Raw genomic sequence first — 18,798 nt, forward strand, 5'->3', positions numbered from 1 at the left:
TAGCCAATAAGGAATGGTCAACTTTGAAAGAAGCAGGATTGTGAGAGAAATAATGGGTAACAGGGTAGCAAAGCTCCTTCAGTACAGCTGTAGGACTCCCTCATGTGCTAAGAGGAATTACAGTCCTGCAGCTAGGACAGATCACCCCCCTGCCAAGATAACTCCAAGTCACAGGATAACAAAAAGCCCTTCTAGGTCTAATCATGAACCTGGTGGGTCTGGTGAAAGTTCAAACTCTAGCAGAGAACAGGAGCAGCTATGACAGCCCAAGGCACCTTTGAAACCTTCTGATGTCACCAAGTCTGACCTCAGACACAAAACTTCCCAGACATTCCCTCACATCTGCCAGGCAGAAGAATGTGGTAACTAGCCATTAATTATTATCTGGACCTTTAGAAAAGTCATGGTGTGGATGGGCCCTGCCCTAGAAGGCTTGTGCTGTAACCAGTTGTGTGGGACTGTGGGAAAGACTGTGGGACTGGAGCTGCAGGGTATAAATATTGCCTTCCTGCCTCCAAAAAGTTGTGAGTAACATGGTCAGGGAGGAGGTCACATAACTGATGAAAAACATTACAGATATAACTGGATATAAAGTGAATAAATTGGACTGATTTATCAGAATTGGATTGATTTATCAAGATTTAGCAGAATCCTGCCCACAACAGCAACAATGATCTACACCATGATCTAGAAGATCAAGACCAACAATGGGATTAAATAAGGGATGATTTTAACCTGGCTGTGGCCATGAATTCATGCAGTGATAACAGAATCTGGGAATAGAGCCTTGACCTCCACACCAGTCTGCAAAAACCTGCCAGAGAGAACTACAAGCGGGTGGATGCTGGAGTCTGGCAAATCGGTGGAAGTGTGAACTGATTCTGGCTGGGCTGGAGTTAATTTTCTTCATAACAGCCCGTAGGGTGCTGTGTTTTGGATCTGTGACTATGTTGATAACACACCAGTGTTCTGGCTATTGCTGAAGAGTGCTTGCACAACATCTTTTTCCCACTCTGCCCCCGCTAGGAGGAGGCTGGGGGCATGCAAGAAATTGGGAGGGAACACAGCCAGGACAGCTGATCTGAACGGATCAAAAGGATATCCCATACCATATGACATCACGCTCAGCAATAAAAGCTACGGGGAAAGAAGGAGGAAGGGGGGACATTCGTGGTTATGACATTTGTCTTCCCAAGTAACCATTATGCGTGATGGAGCCCTGCTTTCCTGGAAGTGGCTCAGCACCTGCCAGCCGATGGGAAGCAGTGAGTGATTTCCTTGTTTTGCTTTGCTTGCACGCCCAGCTTTGCTTTACCTATTAACTGTCTTTATCTTGATCCATGAGGTTTCTCACTTTTGCCCTTCTGATTCTCTTCCCCATCCCACTGGGGGGAGTGAGCAAGCGGCTGAGTGGGTACTGAGCTGCTGGTTGGGATCAACCCCCGTAAGCTGTCATGCAGGGAAGCTCTCTGGGGCAATGCACAGGCAGTCCTCACATTTATTGCAACTCATCCAGTCTCTTGCACTTTTCTCCGGATGGTAACACTGCAGCCAGAGTGAGAACCACGTTATACTGTTTTCTGATCGCCTCTTCTGAGAAGTCCCAGACCATACCTTCTCTTCTTTTTCTTGGACTGTAGCACAATGACCCTTGAGGAGCCACTCAACCAATCTGGTCTGCCTTCCTTTTGGGACAACCTTATCAGCCTGCTGTTAAGTCCCTAATCCTGGGCTGCCTGCAAAGAAAGAGCCCAGGACATAGTCAGAGGGAGAGACTCTGCTCCCCATCTGCTTCATCAGGCAATATTTCCTGCTCCTACAGTCTCACAGATAGATGTGGGTGCTATTACTGCCCTGAAACAGTTGTGTCTCCCACCTAATTTGTTACCCTCTCCCAGCCATGGCTTTATTAGCCAGCACCATTCTGAGTTGTGGTTTATCCTTCCTCTTTGAGCTGAACCTTACTGTGGGGCAAGCCACCAGCCAGCGAGCTCAATAAATAATGTTCCCATCCACACACAACCCAGACCCCTGGGCCAGAGGCAGCATTCTGCATCTCTTTGGAGGTAACAGAAATGGTCCCTGGAGAAGGAACTGTGTTGGGTGAGAGAGATGGATAAACTGTTGGGATCCCAGGGGATCGCTGCCTGGAGACATTTGTTTCCTCTTGCAGGAAACTGTAATGAGCAAGGAGCAAAAAACAACAGTTGTTGACACTGTCAAATGGAGAATAGCATTTTTATCGGAATTGAAAATTGCTGGTGGTTTTCAGCCATTTTTGGCTGAAAATTATCTGTGTTCAGACCAAAGACTTCCCAAAATGAAACATTATGGCTGAAAGCTTTTGAAAAATGCCTTTTGGACTTCTGGCCTTTTCATGAAGAAATTTCGAAGACAGCAGCCGTGAAATCTCAGCCAGCAGAAACTGAGGATCAAACCCAAGGGATCCATCTTGGTTATGGAGACACATGGCAGACAGGATCCTGTTGGTCTTTCCTTCTACTGACGTAGCCCATGCAGGCAGACTTCCCTTGTGGTACCAGCACTGGAGCGAGTGATAAAATCTGTTCATTTCTGAACCCTTTCCTGGGGAACTACTGATCCTGCCAGCATCCTCCCTACCATAAACCAGAAAAGCCTGGGTCTCTGTGGCTAGTAAGCATCCAAGCCCTGCCTCTCAAGACAGTGGTGATTTATGGACGAGTCTCCGAGCATTTACGACAGCAGAGGAGGAGAGCTTCTGCATGCTGTTTGTAGCAGCTTGGCTTCTTGGCTGAAGCTCACAGCCCAAGGTAAGAGATGAATACCAGCTGCATTCCTCACCATGCTCGCTGCCTTCTAAGGGCAATGAGATCCCTGGAGGGATTTGGGCTGAGGTGCTCTCCAGCCAAGCTCAGCAATGGCCTGGCAGGGGTTTGGGAGCTCCTCTGATGGGACAGGCTGCGTTTCAGAGACGCCAAGAGTTGGCTCATCTCAGAGTGATGTCTGCTACCCTGAGTAACTAGCAGGTTTCCATGAACTGCAGCAGACTCTGTGGTGTCACCAGGAAGCCACAAGACATTAAAGCGTGACGGCTCTTGCCTTGTCTCATTCTCCAGTGGGTGGTCCCTGTGCACCAAGAAAAGCCTTTCTTCTGCTGTCAAGTGCGTAACGAGAGTCTTCCTGTCTCCAGCACACATTGCTACTGGAGTGCCTGGCTGCATGGTTCACACTGAAGTGGTGGTGAGTCACCATCGCTCCCCACTCTGCTGGGAGAAAAGCTCCACTTATCAGTGCAATTGGGAAAGAGCGGGGCAGGGCTAGGGAGCTGAACCCTCATGCCGAGGAGCCAGACCTCACTTGTGGGAGTTTAGCAATGGACAAACTGCTAAGTGGATAGACTTGACTCATCACCACCAATGTGAGCCAGCCCTTGCTCTGTGGCCCCTGTGGTTCAGGTAGATGCCCTGCTCCTGCTTCTGCACGCCTGATTTCACAAGGCATGTGGAGTAACAAGGCAGGGACAATATTTGACCAGAAGAATACGAAAGTTCCCAGGAAGCCAGCATGCGTGGGATGTCTTGGTCAGAAAGCTTTGGCCATGGGACAAGCTGACAGGAAGAGGAGTGGATGAAGAAGGAGCACAACATCCTACAACACGAAGAAACCTGGGTCCCAGAGCCCGGCATTCACAGCTGAGCAGAGACCTGCCCAGGGATGCACAGAGCGGTCCCCAGGGCTCCTCCTGTTCACCAGACTGGGGCACAGCAACTGGCTCAGGCCACTCACTAGACACACACCTGTGGTTTACAGCCCGTTCAAAGATTTTTGGCACACACCTTATCAGGGGAAATGTTTTTATGTCTGGATATTCAGATGCCTGGGATGATGCCTTGCTCCAGGGGCACCTCTGGTAGTTCAGGGCTGTTGAAAATCTGCCTGTCCTTACTTAGCGAAGAGTTTTGCTTGACAGTGCTCAGCTACATGGCTGTGCCCAATTCCCAGTGTCGAGGCTCTGCTCTCCAAGCAGTGTCTGCTCTACAGGTGAGGTCTGGTTTGATGTGAATGTAGTATCTAGCATAAGCTTCTGGACATCTCTTGAGAAAGATGCTTTTTTCTCAGGCTCTTGAGCTGATCCTGGAGTCAAAGTAGCTCTGGCTGGCACTCCAGATCCTCCTCTGCTCCTTCCAAGACGACCAGGCATAGTTATAACACTAAGGTTTTATGAACCCTTCCTTGCAGGGGTTTTCAATTCCCCCTTTTTGTACCTGCCAGAAACAGCATCAGGTGAGAAGGAAGCTCCTTTGCAAAACTGCTGTAGCTGGTGGCACCGCAGAGGGCTACCGGCATGCGGCTATTTCCTGCACATTCATCTCTGGCAGTTGTTCCACACCCTTATGGAAAAAGTCTGTCCGGGAGAAGCTGCCCTGCTGCACGTCGCGCTTGGCACTGAAGTGCTGCCACAGAAACAGCAAGAGAGAGGCTTAAGGAGACTGTGAACGAGACTTGCAGACAGAATTATTCACCATCCCATCTCATAGCCACAGCTGAAATGAAAGCTCTTCCAGGCTAAAGCATGAAGCTGCCTACTGGTTCACTCAACACTGCAGGAGAATGGAGGTCTGGATGCTTGAGAGGGGTCTCTGGGTGCATCAGTGCAGTCAGTTCAATCTGCTCCCTGGCCTGCTCCAGGGACCAGGTCCAATGGGGTAGGTTTGGCTCCCGCTGGAGCTTGTCAGCTAGATCCCAGTGCCACATCAGGTCTAGCCTGTGCCAGCCGGAGCCAGCATTGCTACCCAAGGAAAGGAAAAAGCCTCCTTCAGGGAGGGGTCCAGTTCTAGCAAAACAGTCCTTCCCACTTCCACCTGCCTCCTGTGCCTCTGGTTCAGCTCTTCAGCAAGACCAGCTGAATGCAGACCTGCCTCTGCACTCTCATAGGTGATAGCCCCTGAAGCAGGAGAGCCAAGGCCTTTCCTCAAAATCTTTGAAGTCTGTGGAAAAACTCAAGCTGATTTTGCTTGGGCTTTCAAAGCTGATGGAAATCAGAGCAGATTAAATCCTCCCCCCACCTTGCCCAGGAGAGGCAGCTGGAGCTGCATGCTAGGGTGAAACCTGATGCTTTGCAGAGCCTGTGACACAGGAGAAAATCACCACGGGTGCTGTCGTGGGGAGCCCTACTTCAGCGCCTGGCTTCACTTAAGTCCCCCCTTGTTAATGAGATGTGAGTGCAGAACAAGGCAGGAGAAACAACTTGAGGCTGATGGCAAAGGCTGTGCAGAGCCACAGACCCTATAAAGGATCAAAGCTGATCCCGTCTTCCTTCATGCTCTGCTCCCAGGCTGCTCAGGGAGAGATGTGATTGATAGCTGGAAAGAGGACGATGAGCTCAGGATGCTGGATCTGGCCCCATCTCTGCTGGAGCGCAGGAGGATCAACGTGCACACGGGCTCTCTCTGCTGCTCAGCGACACTGGGAGTTTGCTCCACTTTCCACCCCAGCCTTTAAGCCCTGTTAAGAGACACCGGTTCCTGTAGTTCTCATACCGGACGGCTCAAGCACCAGGGATTTATTTTGTGACGGCTACAGTCTGCCTGGCAGCGATCAGAGCGTCTCAGAAAGAACGGTGAAAATGTCTGATGTCATTTTTTTCTGCAAAAACTACTCTGGAATAGCTCCTCCTGGAGACACCCCTCTGAGTGTCAGAGAAACTTGGATTTGGCAATCATGCCTGCATATAGGACTTCTTCCATAAAAGCCCCAGAGCTGTCAGTGCAGGGGAGCCAGCCGGCTCTGCTTCCCCCATGTAGACAAAACCTAATTCCAAGCTGAAATTTCCTTAAGACACAGCTCGTATTTCAGGATCTTTTGGTGCTACTTTCATCTCCAATCCACATATTGCAGCCCTATAATAATAATAATAGTAATAATAATAGTAATAATAATACCAATAATAATAATAGCTTTTGTATGTACATAGCACCTTTCATCCAAGGATCTAAGTCACAATTACAGCCCCACACATTCCTGTATATTACAGCCCTATAATTCTAAGACTGCTCAAGTATCCAGACTTCAAAGGGAATGTGGATTTCCCCTCCAGCCCAGTCACGGTGCCCAACATGCTGGAGACGTTTCAAAGGTGTTTCGAAGGTGCCTTGGCAGTAGCCAGAGATAGTCAGAAGAGCCAGAGGAGCCCTCTGAAGCCGAAAGGAGCCTTCGTGGATTTTTTCCTTCCTTCTCCTGGCCACTCTCTAGTCTCCCTGGAAAGTCAGCGCAGCCCTGGGATGAGGATGATGCTCCCATGAGGCCTGCGTGTCTGTACAGTGGGAGGTGAAAAGACAGAAACAGCGTTGAAAGGAAAAACAAGTGACGGCACAAGCTCAGCTGGGTGACTTTCCAGGTCACACAGCATTTTGGTCAAAAGTAAATTCACAGAAAAATTATGCTCCACTGAAAAAAGAAGGGGGGGAGATGGTGGAACATTTCATTGCAAGATCTTCTTTTAAAAGGGTTTAAAGATTTTCAAGGAACTAAAAAATGAAACAGAGTATTCTTTTTTGGGTCAAAGCAAAATATTTCAGGGATACCCAGAGCAAACATGGTTTGGTCTGGTTTGGTTTAGTTTTAATTGCATGGGAAACCTGAAAAAAAAATCTATTTGTTTAACCCAAGCCAATCTTTCCCCTCATTTTTTGGTTTAGCCAAAGAGCTGGAATAGCTGTTATTTACACCCATACGTTCAGGAAGAAGTATGCTAAAAGCAACGTAGCTTCCTATAGAAAACAGATTAGATTAAAGAATTGGGGTTTACAGAAGCTCTGGCCAAGCTGCAGTTTACCAGCTGGGCTCACTTCCTCTATGGAGTTGGCCAGTGCTGCCCACGAGCTTTTAAACAGCTGCTGGATGCGGCTCCAGAGGAGTATTGCAGTAGCTGCACTGACTTGTGGCTGCATCCATAAGCAAGGAGTGATGAGGTCAGTGGACATGAAAGGCAGGCTGCAAATCTGAGAGTCTAGTATTGCTTTTCTTCATGTTGTGGCTGAACAAATGTAAAGCTCAAGAATTTTTTAATAAACTTTTAAAAGGTATTTTAGCTCGAGAGGTCCAGACGTGCCTGAAAAGTGCTGAGAGTCTCCAACTCTTCTGTAGCACTGTTTTAATCAGTTAATCTCAAAGCACATTAGAGAAGGGTTTATTAGTAGTGCTTTAAAGATAGGGAGACTGAGGCACGGGAAAAGGAGAGGACTTGTTTGGGGTAAACCATAAGGCTGGGACAGAGCTAGAAAACAGTCCAGGTTTCTCATACTGTCCTCTGTATCTCCCACCTCTACCACACAAGGGAGCCAAAGCTCATGGGGCACCTGTCTGTTCCCAGAAGTCTGAGTGTTTGTGTCCCTCCATCCAGGAGAAGCCCTTTCCTCAAAGCATGTGCAAGATGGTCAGTGGAAAGTCGTCCCCTGGAAAAGGAGCGCGTCTACCTCGTGGTATTGCCAGATGACCCAGAGCACCTTGTGGAGGAGCAGGGCAGTTTTCACAGCATGTGCTAGCTCATCTCAGACACACCACACTAACCAGCATGGGCTGCAACATGTTTCCTCTCCCCCTTCTTCAATAAATCAAGGCTTCCAGCATTCATGCTTTTGTCACTAATAAATCTTGCGCTGTCTTACACCACATGAAAGCACAACAATACCTTAACCGACAGGCACTTCCCTGTGCAGGACCATGGCTGCAAACACGTCCTGCAGCACAAGAACCTGCTGTTTTGGCCCTGAGCTGAAGAGAAGTCAAAACAGCATGTATAGCAAGGCTGCCCCTGCACTCAGTAAAGCCCCGCGTGCTGTTGCCAGAGCACATGTAAAACCACTCTGTGCAACAGGCACCTCATTAATCCGTGGAACTCATTGCCACAGGAAATTAGTGCAACAATAAAAGTCTTACCTGCACCTACAATCAAGGTCCTGTCTTGGTTGTGATACCTTTGGTTCTGCAAATACAACACACCTGACCCTAAAGGCATGTCTCTGTCCTTTGGTACCTGTGGCACACGCTGCTCAGGCAGGTGACCTCCCAGTCTTGGGACAGAGCCTTGGGACAATATCTGGGACAACAGCCTGGGATAATATCTGACAACTCCCATGCTCCTATGTACAGGGAGAAGAAAGTCTTACAGTGCAGCTACGTGACTCTGCACCTCATCCTTCACTTGGGAGATGCTTGACTGAGCAGCAGCAGAACACTGTTTTCATATCCATAGTCAGACTGACTCAGAGTGCTGCCTGGGAAGTCAACGAAATGCTCACACAGCTGTTGCCTTTCTCAGCTCCCAGGTACTGGGAAGCCAGTGGGGATGCTGCCAGGTGTGCAGCTGCAGAAATAGGGGTAAAGCAAAATTGCAGAGATTGTTCCCTGCAACCAGAATTTCTCCTGTTCTCTGGGAAAGATAGAAGATGAATTTCTGTCTAAAAGTGCAAATGCCTTTCCTGATGGTTTCATGCATGCAAAGATAAAAATTTGCTTTACTAAGGTTAAGAAATGCCCAGAATTGGGAATTATCTTGAAGTTGCAAGATGCAATTACACCTAGAGTCATACCTACTCCAGATAACCCCCTCAGGAAGGTGACTTGTGCCTTCAGATCCTGCAGGTCCTTGAGATCCCTGGTGCTTGGCCACACCGTCACACTGCCAGCAGCTGCTGTGGCCTTGGCTCAACTCATTGCTCCGTGCACAAGGCACTGCCTTGGGGCAACGTCCCAGGAATTGGTGGTCTGCAGGGCTCAGTGTCACATTACAAAACCTTTCAACATGTGTGTGGGGCATCCTTCCAACATCCCTCCCTGCCCCCACGCGTGCTCCCCCCTGCTCTCCCACCCCTTACTCGGCAGAAGAGATGACGTTTCCACTCCCCTTCCACCCCTGCGGTTCCCACCGCGGCACGCACAGCCCTGACGGGATGACGCGCAGTGCTTGGGCTTCACTCTCCCTTTGAACGAAGGGGAACGTTACTAATTGGTGCCCCACGGGGATGTTCAGTGCTGGAAACTATCCTGTTTCCCTGAGGTCTCTTTGTAGTGGGACCTGTGGCTGCTCACAAGAAGAGACAGCAGGTCCCTTGAGCAGGTCCTACCCTTACAGGTGTGTCTGACTCGCTCCACTCCCATGGGGTCTGCTTTTCATTTCCAAATCCTTCAAAGAGGTTTAAACAGCTACAGGAAGAACTGCAAACAAGGTAAATGGAGACGGAGAGCTGCTGGTACCTCGGGAGACTCCTCTGTCATCCCATGGAGGGGAGGAGACTGGAGAGCTGCCCTCCTTCATCACTGTCAGCAAAGCCTGTGCTGGTGGATCTGGGAAAGGTTTTGCATTACCCCTTCCTGGATCCTTGATGCATCCTTGCAAGACTGGAGGCACCACCTGAGCTTCAATGTGTCCTCCCCTTGCTCCCCACCACTGGCACATCTCCTGCTTCCACTTGGGCTGGAGCCTGGCTCTGTTTTGACTTGGCTGCAACACTATATGCTTGTGCTTGGTCCTGCTCTTCTTCATGAAGGCTGTTTATGATCTCCCTTCAGCTCCTACCAAACTCAAGTCCTTCTCCAAGACCTCAGGCTCCTCCCAATCCTGACAGTCCTCCCCCATCCCTCCCCACCACTTTTCAGAGCACTGCTATGGTGATCCCTGTCCTGGCCCCAGCTCGTCTCTGACTGCCCACAGCCTCTCGTTGCTCCCTGGCACCCAGGCAGGACCCTGTGCTGCCTGCAGGGAGCTCAGCATTGGTCTGCCCTTGGTGTCCCTTTCCCCACCCAGAGCTATTTCCCTGTGGTGCATGAAGGTGGCTTATGTTTCCATTTCAGGGTCCGCAAGAAGCCTGGCCCATGTCGGATGCCTTCTGAGCTGTCTCAGAGCAGCCGAGAGGAGAAGCGTCTATCCCATGGGCGGCTGGCTTGCTGAGACCCAGCCCAGCTCCTCCAAAGAATGACCTGGGGGAGCAGCTTGTTCCACAGCAATGGAGGCATTTTGGCACCCCGGATGAAATATCTGGGCTCAAAGGCAGCAGCACTCACTGCCCTGCTGTTGGCAGAGGGTGCTCCCACCCTGAGAGGGGGTGGTGGGGGTCCCTCAGCGCCCACTGCAGTGAGCTGGGAAGTGCTGCGCTTCCCTTTCCCTCCTCCACCCTCCTGCTGCTCCCTGACCCAGGCAGGTGCAGAGGGGGAGAGGCATTTGCAGCTCCATTGCTGCCTTTTGGCACCAGAGCCTCTGCCAGAATCAAAGAGCTTTTCAAAGAAAACCCTAAACTCCTTTAATCGCCAGCTAGAGCTCCTCCCGCACAGATCTAAGGGCCATGAGCTCAGTGTTTTCATTGCCCTAGGCAGATTTATGAGCTTATTCTTCAAGGAAGGGAGGGAGAGAGGGGAGGCTGTGGCATATTACTTAGCCTGGGGGGCGGGCAGGGAGGAGAGGGGGGAGGATGGAGGAAGGCGTTTGCAGTGGAAGTGCACGACATTGCAGAAAGCCGGACTCTGCTGTGGCTGGTGCTCTCAGGCATGGTGGAGAGGCAAAGCAGGATCAGATGTGAGCGAGGACCAGCCTGCTGCGTCTGAAGTTGGGTGGATGTGGCGGGTGAGCAGCAGCTCCCTCCCACCCAGGCTCCCTGCACAGCAGTGCCAGCTGGAAGGGAGCATGTGGACATGGCGTGCCTGCTGCCGCCCAGCCTCACTTACTCCGATGGATGGGACCAGGAGTGGGGCATCCCTCAAAGCACGAGCAGGAGGGACTGGTCTCCTCCAGTCCCAACCAAGCTGCCCTGGTTGCAGTTTGCAGAGTGAAGAAGGAGGGAGGAGGCTTGCTGGTAGTCACATGTGGCTATCCTCCCTGGAGCACAGCCCCATCCCTGTGCACGTTTGCTGTAACCACTCTGCAGTGTTGCCTTCCCCACCGCGCTCCTCGTACGTACACCTGCTCCCTTCTTGCCAGGGAACGCAGTGCTCGCTGCCAGCTGTGAAGCAAGTGCAGTAAAAGTCTGGCTGCTCCCTCTCCTGCAGAGAGACCTGGGCACCAGTTGTTGGCTTTGGGATGGGGCAGACCCTGTGTCTCACCTCCTGCCGCCCTACTCAGTCAGTGCCCCACCAAGAAGTGGACATCGGCTCACATTCAGTGCCCCAGACACCCTGCTGCCACTTCCAAACAGCCCTGCAAAGGGTGCCTCTTTCCTTTTGAACTGAAATCTTGGGAAGGTCTCAGCCATGACCTGTGGTACTAAAGCCACAGCCCTCCACCTCATCACCCACAGCACCGCCTGTCATAGCTGGAAGCATTTGGGGGCTGCAACCCTTGTTCATGGACCAGCTGCTCTCTGGAGAGCACAGCATCCTGTGAATCCCAACAGTACCCACATCGGGATAGCAGCAGCCACGTAAAGCAAAACACTGCTGGACCCAAAGCGTTTCTAGCTCATGATATCAAGAGGTAAAAGGGAGCAGAGCTTATGGCAGAGAAGGGGGCTGGGAGATGATGAGGCAGGAAGAGATAGGAAGAGCTGTCATGAACCTGAAAGTTTCACCTTATTGGAAATTCAGAGACTTCAACATTTCCTTTCCCTTGAACCCAGAACAAAGAGCCAACAATGTCAATATTTAATAGAGAACAACAGCAAAAAAATCAATATATTGTGTTTTAGAAACATCAAGATGCTTTGCTTTGATAGTTTTGGAGTCCTGCAATGTGAATATTAAATCGCCTACGGGTAAACATAACACCAGCAGGTGAAAATACATAAATGGAAACTTTTTTTAAAAAAGCCACCATGAAGCGAAAACATTGAAATAATCTCTCTTGATTCAACTTGTTACTACGTTTCTCCCATTCACAGTCCCATGAACACCAATCCATTTTCATGAAGCTTTTCCTTTTCAATGAAATGAGGTATGGCTTGGAAAATCATCCCACCGACTGTGCTCTTCAGGCAGCTCTAGGACTGACCTCACTGTTAATGGTCCTGCAATTCTGGCTTTGCTCTGAGTGCTGCCAATCCCCCTGGGACACTGGCTCCCTCGCCACTGCTTTGTCTGCTCGCTGAGGCATTCGGCGTGTTCCCGCTGCTCTGCCCTGAGCCTCGAGCCCAGGCACACCGCCACCATGCAACATCTGCAGCATCAGGCTCACGACAGTAACGCAGGGATGAAGGTCCTCTGCTCTCTGACTGCTAAACCAGCAGCGCTCTGAGCACTGCCGTGGGCCAAAGGACCGGGAAATTTCAGCTGTTGGCCACAGTGAGAGTTACACGATGCCTAAGTGATATAAAAGCCCACTTGGAAGCACATGTTCAGTAGCTGTGGCTTTTCCAGGTTGCTTTTCAGTTTCTCTCACAAGCCACTGCCAAGCTGTGCCTGACCCAAATCTGCTCAGTTTGGTTTTCTCCTCATTACAGGCTGGGGAGCAGAGGGGCAGGAATTACACTGCTTCTGGTTAGCTTTCGTTTGCCTTCTCCAGAAGGGAAACATCAGCCAGGTCAGTGTTGGACGCATTACCAGCAGCTCTCCCTGATACCTGGGACTCAGACGGATCTTGGTTTGGCCCAGCCTACTTGGGTAGCCCAAAGTGTCGGCGTTCATTAATGCTGGGAGATGCTCCCCCATGGGATCTTCATTGCAACATGCCAGCAAAAAGCCACCGTCAGCCACAGGAGACCCTGAGGTGGTAACTGGGGTGCTGGGTAATTGGAGTTGAACCCAGGCAGCCTGACCTTAAAGCCCCCTTGAAATCCTGCTGGCAAGGATGCAATAAGGATGCAGAACACGCCTGTGTCCTTGTGGAGTGCCTGTACAGAGTCAGCAGGCTCTGCAGATGGTCTTTGTAGTGCCCCTTTGGAGGAAACCAAATCCCTGAAGGTGGGAAACTTTCGTTATCCCTGATATTTTAGGGGTGGAAAAAAAAAAAAAAAGTGCCTCAAAGCTGTTAAATGGTGAACATAAACCCATGAACCCACTGCAGAGTGTGTGTCAGAGCCCAGCTCTTCCAATGCCTCTCACCAGCCTTATCTCCCACATCTGTGACCCCAAGCTCATAAATGTTTCCCCCTGCTCCTGCTATGGCTGCCGTTCTCCCAGGCATGCTGGCCATTTCCGAGGGTGAGACTGTGGACTTCAGACCGTATGGGGCAGGAGTGGCATTTCCCATTAGTCTTCCAGCAGGGAAGAAGATCAAGCAGAGAGCCAGCCCTCAGTGCATCAGTCTGGCCACCAGGACCTGGGGATGGTTTTGGAAATACTGTGCTCTATCATGACTTGAGAAGTGGAAGGGTCTGGGAGCTCTTTGGGGTGAGTCTGCACCTTTGTGGTGTGTTTGGATGGGCCCTGGCACTGGGCAAGCATCAGCCACAGGATGGTGACTCACTGCTCTGCAAAATTATCTGGGGCAGGAGAGCAGGGATGCCCTCCAGGAATGACTTGATTTACACATTGCATTGCGATTTTGTGCTTTCTGCATTTTTGGCTGCTCCCTCTGTCTCCCCAGGGTGTGTGACTGTCACCTAATACCCAAAGGCACACAGAGGTCCCTGTCATCCCTGCAGGAGATCCCATCTCCTTGTCAGCCCCCTGCAAGCCCAGCCATCCCTTCAAGCCCAACACCCCTCCCCACAGCTGCAATGCCTGCCCAGGCTCCTACGGGTCAGCCACCAGTCCTGTCCCTCTACTGGTGCCCCGGCTCCTCTGGCAGCTTTTGGGGTGCTTCCCATCTTAGGGGGGCTGTGGTGGGGGTCTCTTTCCCAAGGTGGGGGCTGCAGAGGGGCAGACTCTGAGGCAGACAGTTAGGGAGGGTTTTGGGCTGAGGGGAGCTGCCTTCAGCATTGCTGCTTATCTTGCTCCAGGCTTCAGCTGTGGCTCTGTAGTCAGCCTTCAAACCCTGCTGCATCTCCTACCCAGAGTTTTGTTGGTGCTTAGAAAATGCAAATATCAAGAAAGAGGCATCTTCCACTCACTTTCCCTGCACTGGATGCAGCATTGTGTGACCAGGCTAGTGTCTGCACAGCTTCGGATCAGAGCATCCCTGCGGATCCTTATCACGGGTCCATGAGGCACCTGATCCCAGAGGGTAGCTCAGAGGAGAGCATGGGTGATGTGGGCCCCCAGACTGCCAGTGGGATGCTAAATTCCAGGCAATGGCTCAAAATGTCTCTGCAAAGCGAGAACAGCCCTGAGAGCTCCTGATCCCATTCACCTCAACGGAAACAGCATGGGGAATGAGAAGCTTGCTTTCTGGGCAGCCTCCTGAGGTGCCTGGTAATATCCAGGAGCAGCCAAACTCTCTGCTGCTCTTTCTTACCCCAAATCCTGCTGTGACAGCAACAGCCTGACAACCTCATTACCTGTCTTGTGTCCCAGGTCTTTCCTGACTTTCCAGAACAGAGCAACAACAGCATTACATGCAGTGAGCTGGGCAGTGGCTGCCTGGCTTCACTGCAAGCTGTGCATGGGGCCTGGGACAAGGACACAGCGATCACCAATGCTTCTGGGGGTGGGGCACAGAGCAGGGGTAGAGCCTGACCCCTCCATGGTGCCGTGGGGACCCTGGGGAGTCCAGGGTCAGGTAGCCAGATGCAGGGGGGCAGAGGGGGGATCAGGATGCCATCCTGGGGCAGAGGGCTGAGCTGAGCACCTGCACCAAACCACAGCCCTGTTCCCAGTGCTCAGGCAGTGGGTGATGGGCATGGGGACAGCTGGAAACTGAACTCCCCCAGCCCATATGATGTGGCATTTCCATACCCCACGGAATCTGAGGTGGGGTTGCTCAACCAGGTCACATGCAGGGTTTGCAGTGCTGCCAGGGATCGAAGCTAAGCTAATATTCTGAGTACCAAGCAGCTCTTCCCATTTTCCCGTCCTCCTCCATGTCCCTTTGCGCAGTCTCCTCTCTGCTGCACAGGAACCTTCCGCTTTGCAGCTCCAGTCTCCTGCACTCTCAGCTTGCTGCTGTCCTCTCCAGAAAGCTCCCATCACCTCCAGCCCATCTCTGTTGCCAGCCCCAAAAGCAACTCTCCTAGATAAAGTGCTGGTCATGGAAGACAGAGATGTGATATTTGACACACTGCTGTCAGGACTTACTGGCATATCAGCTAAAGGTTAAATCTGTTCTCTGAATAGCTCAACTTTTTTGGGTTGATACAGGCCCCTAGGATTTCTGGACGTAGCTGAATAGGAGAGGGTGTGCTGACCTTTAGTGTTTCATGGCTGGACTCTAAGGCTAGGCTAAGGCACAGTTCACCCCCCAAATACGTCATGAACTAAGAAGCTCTTTGCCAGCCCCCGTGAGATGAGCCAGGCAGGATGGTCAGTGCTGCTCCAGAGAAATGGGCTGTTAGAGCCATCATGAGCCCTGATCGAGTTCAGGCTGCCTGCAGGAGCAATGCAGACAGCAGGGACCTGTCACCTAACATGGACAACCCCCAGCTGAGCTGGCTGCCTGGGCTCTCTCCAGGGCTGCCGACGGGACACTGGTGTGTCTAAGTGCCTACTGGAGAGGCGCCCCTGGGAAGAGGTGACTTGCTTCTTTCCCCTCTCCCTGACCACAGCTGCAAGCTCACCAATGATGCCTCCATTGGAAAAGCTTGGGTTTGGATGGGTGGGATCAGGTTCAAGTTCAGGGAGGTGCGAGAGTGAGCAAGGACAGGGTTCTTGGAGAGAGACAGGTACGGCGGAGGCACAGCGTTGTCAGGACGGGGCATGAATGCGAGCTCATTAGTGGTGAGGCAGTGTCTAATCAGAGGTTATTATGAGGATCCTTTATTTTGCACCTGAGGGAGTCCTGCTCTTTAAGAAAGGAGTACCAGTAATTTGCTTAGAAGACAGGGCACGGAGCGAAGGAGCTGGAAAGTTTTGGGGGCAGCTGCCCTTCTGCTCCACGCTCCTCATTGCCATTACAGGGCTTGCTTTTCAGCACTTGCAGCTCTCCAAAAAAATCTAGGCATTTCTTTACATATCTGAATGTGGATTTAAAGCCTGCATTTACATGAAGAACTTAGATGTCTCTCGAATATCCATACTTTCTGCAAAATTTATGCTGATTTGCTTTGAAAAACCAGCCCTGACTACACACCTTATAACCGAGAAACTAACCTTACATGACTTGCTGAAGGTAACCCAAGAAGGTAGTGACAGAAACAGGGGGAAAAGCCGGGTCTCCAGTCCTCCTCCAATAATTCCCAGTTCATCCTGCCTTCCTACCTCTGTTACATCTTATTTGTTAATTCACCGGCAGTGTTTAATGGATAAGCAGCAAATGTGCTGTTTTCCCCAAATAGGTCCAGGCCTAAGGGAAGGAGGAAAACTCTGGACCCTCCAACAGCTCCCTGGCTCGACCCCATGGATTTTGCACCCAGAGGGTCCCTCCAGCCTGGCTTTTCCTGCACAGTGATGGGCTGGGGAGGTGGCATCTCCGGCAAACGGCTGTCATTGGCGCCACCGTGTGAATAAAGCCGGCTGGTGTAGCAGCCCAGGGGAGAGAGCGGAGCCGTGGCCAAAGCTCCAAAGCTCCGTGTACACGCTCCCAAAGCGGCGGCTACTGCAGGGCTGTCCCGAAGACCGAGTCCCAGCGAAATCCAGACCTCTGCCAGTAGCAGCCGCAGAGTCACCTGCTGTACCAGGCCAAGAGCATCTTTAAGCACCCGCCTGCTGGAGTCCATACACAAGGGATCCGTAGCCCAGGGCTCTGTGTCCCTGCTCCGACCACCATGGTGGGGGTAAATGTGGCAATGAGAACCATTTAACATCGAGATGTCCCTTGGTTCACGCAGTGGAGCTCTCTGCGGCTCCCAGCCCAAGGGGCAGCTCTGCAGAGATGACGGGCAGCATGCTCTCTGCAGAGTCGGAGCCACGGGTGCTCCATCTTGTGATGACTGCAGAGGTGGAGTGGGTGCCTGACAGGACTGCCGCTTGTCCTCGCAGTAGCATCAGTGCTGCAAAGCTCTGCAGCCTCCCATGCTTGCAGCCCACATGTTTTTAACCACCTCCATCAAGACATGCTCAAGAGCTGTAGTGACTTTTCACTCATAGGCAGCTGGCTCCAAACTTAGCCCCGGGGGTGTATGCAGAGGGGATAGCTCTATACAGGACACACCTCATGTGACAAGTGCTCTGTGGTTCCCTCTCCCAGGGAAATACAGCTTGCATTACACATTTCTCTCATCTTTCATGCTCTCCAGTGAAAATCATCCTTTCCTGTCATATTTCTTTCTCAGCTGACCCAACACAGCTCTGGTCATCAATGGTTGGCGCAAGACAAAGCAAGGTGCTCCTCAGGCAAGCAGGATGAGCAGAGAAGCTCTTATCCAGCTGTGGCAGCTTCAACCTGGCTTTGCAAAGCCCTTCCTGAATGGATTAGGGTGCTTAGCTTTAAGAGTTGAGTAACTGCATCTCAGGACAATCCAGGAACACCAGAAAACCAGCAACACGGTCTGTATGCCACCCCTGGACACAAGCCCCCTCTCAGCACGATGAGCACAAAACAAACACCCCCAGCACTGCCTGGGGCCTACCGGCTGTCCTCAATGATTGTGGTACACACAGCTTCCCTTGGCAGCACCTTAGCTGCATCCCTAGCTGGGAAAGCCAAGGTCCTTACCAGCCTATCTGCCACACAGCTGAAGTGGTGGCTGCAGCACTTTCTGCGAATAAACAGACCAAGCATCTTCCCCAGCGCATGCCAGGGCCAACTTGTCTCCCTGAGGGAGGTGTTTCTTCTCCTGGTCAAACCCTGAGATCCTTCCACGGAGTCCCTTGATCACCCTGGGGACATCCTCGGTCATCACTGGTCGGATGGCACCACTGAGACCATCTCTGGGGCTAGAAATGAACCCATCAGTCCCTGTGGTAGTTTAAGCCTTTGGGGTATTAATACCAGAAAGGATGGGAAACATTCAGATAATTAGAATTTTTAAATAAAAAAACCCACCCAACAACCTACCAAAGCTCCCACACATCTTATAAGACTTTAATATTCATTTTAAAGAGGCAACGTGGACACTGCTGGTGGCCAGCTCAACCCAAACCCCCAAAAGCCATGAGTTATCACAGCTATTGAAATGTTTGACAGAAGGATCCCAGAGCAGTTTGCACTAATTGCTCAGTATAAATGCTCCATTATGTTCTCAGACAATCAGAATCTACCCAGCAAATCAGCTCCTCTGATCCACTGTAATCAAGAAGCAAAGCATGCATAACATCGCAATATAAACAGTGCTTGCAGAGGGGCGCAGGGAGGAGGGGAAGCTGGCTTAGCTTGGCAGGTCCGGGAGTAATAGCTGCCTTTTTTGTTGGTGTTTTGTTTTGTTTCTAATTTCCAGGGGAAATTTAATTTCAGGAAAATGTGGCACAAACTTCCAAGCTGGAGGAAAGCGGCAGCTGATGAAGGGGTCCAGAGAAAGCGTTGCAAAAGAAACAGCAAGGGCTGTACTTACAGGTAAGCTGTTAGAGGGCTCAGGTTGGCAGGGACCTCTGCAAGCCCCAGCTCGGAGCAGTCCACCGAGAGCATGATGCCATCCTCTTCGCAGTGGCACTGGGGTGGGCACGAGGGCGCAGCACCTTGCTCTGCAGGCACCACCTGGAAGCGGGCAGAGGAGGCCAGAAGAATGCCCCAGAAGAAGAGCTTGTCCATCCTCGCTTTGGCTGCAGCCGTGGGGACTGTGCGAGGTGCCGCCGGCTCGCTCCGACCCCGGGGCTCAGCTGGATGGAGGGGGGTGATCCCACTGCCTCGCACACAGCGGGCAGGGTATCTCCTGCAGGTCGGAGTGTGGTAAGGATGCAGCCAGGGAAGGGAAGGCATTG

The 18,798-nt window shown here is 51.5% G+C and overlaps 1 protein-coding gene across 1 annotated transcript in view; it reads right to left on the bottom strand.

Moving 5' to 3' along the window:
• Window positions 1-18,628, bottom strand: part of LGR6 (leucine-rich repeat containing G protein-coupled receptor 6) — a 149,620-nt gene extending 130,992 nt beyond the window's left edge. Inside the window, exon 1 of the mRNA XM_009320379.1 lies at window positions 18,432-18,628. Coding sequence (XP_009318654.1) covers window positions 18,432-18,628 — 197 coding nt within the window. The remainder of the gene's footprint in view (window positions 1-18,431) is intronic.
• Window positions 18,629-18,798: the final 170 nt, after the last annotated feature.

This window comes from Pygoscelis adeliae, unplaced genomic scaffold (genome assembly GCF_000699105.1).
Source record: "Pygoscelis adeliae isolate BGI_AS28 unplaced genomic scaffold, ASM69910v1 Scaffold343, whole genome shotgun sequence".
NCBI lineage: Eukaryota > Metazoa > Chordata > Aves > Sphenisciformes > Spheniscidae > Pygoscelis > Pygoscelis adeliae.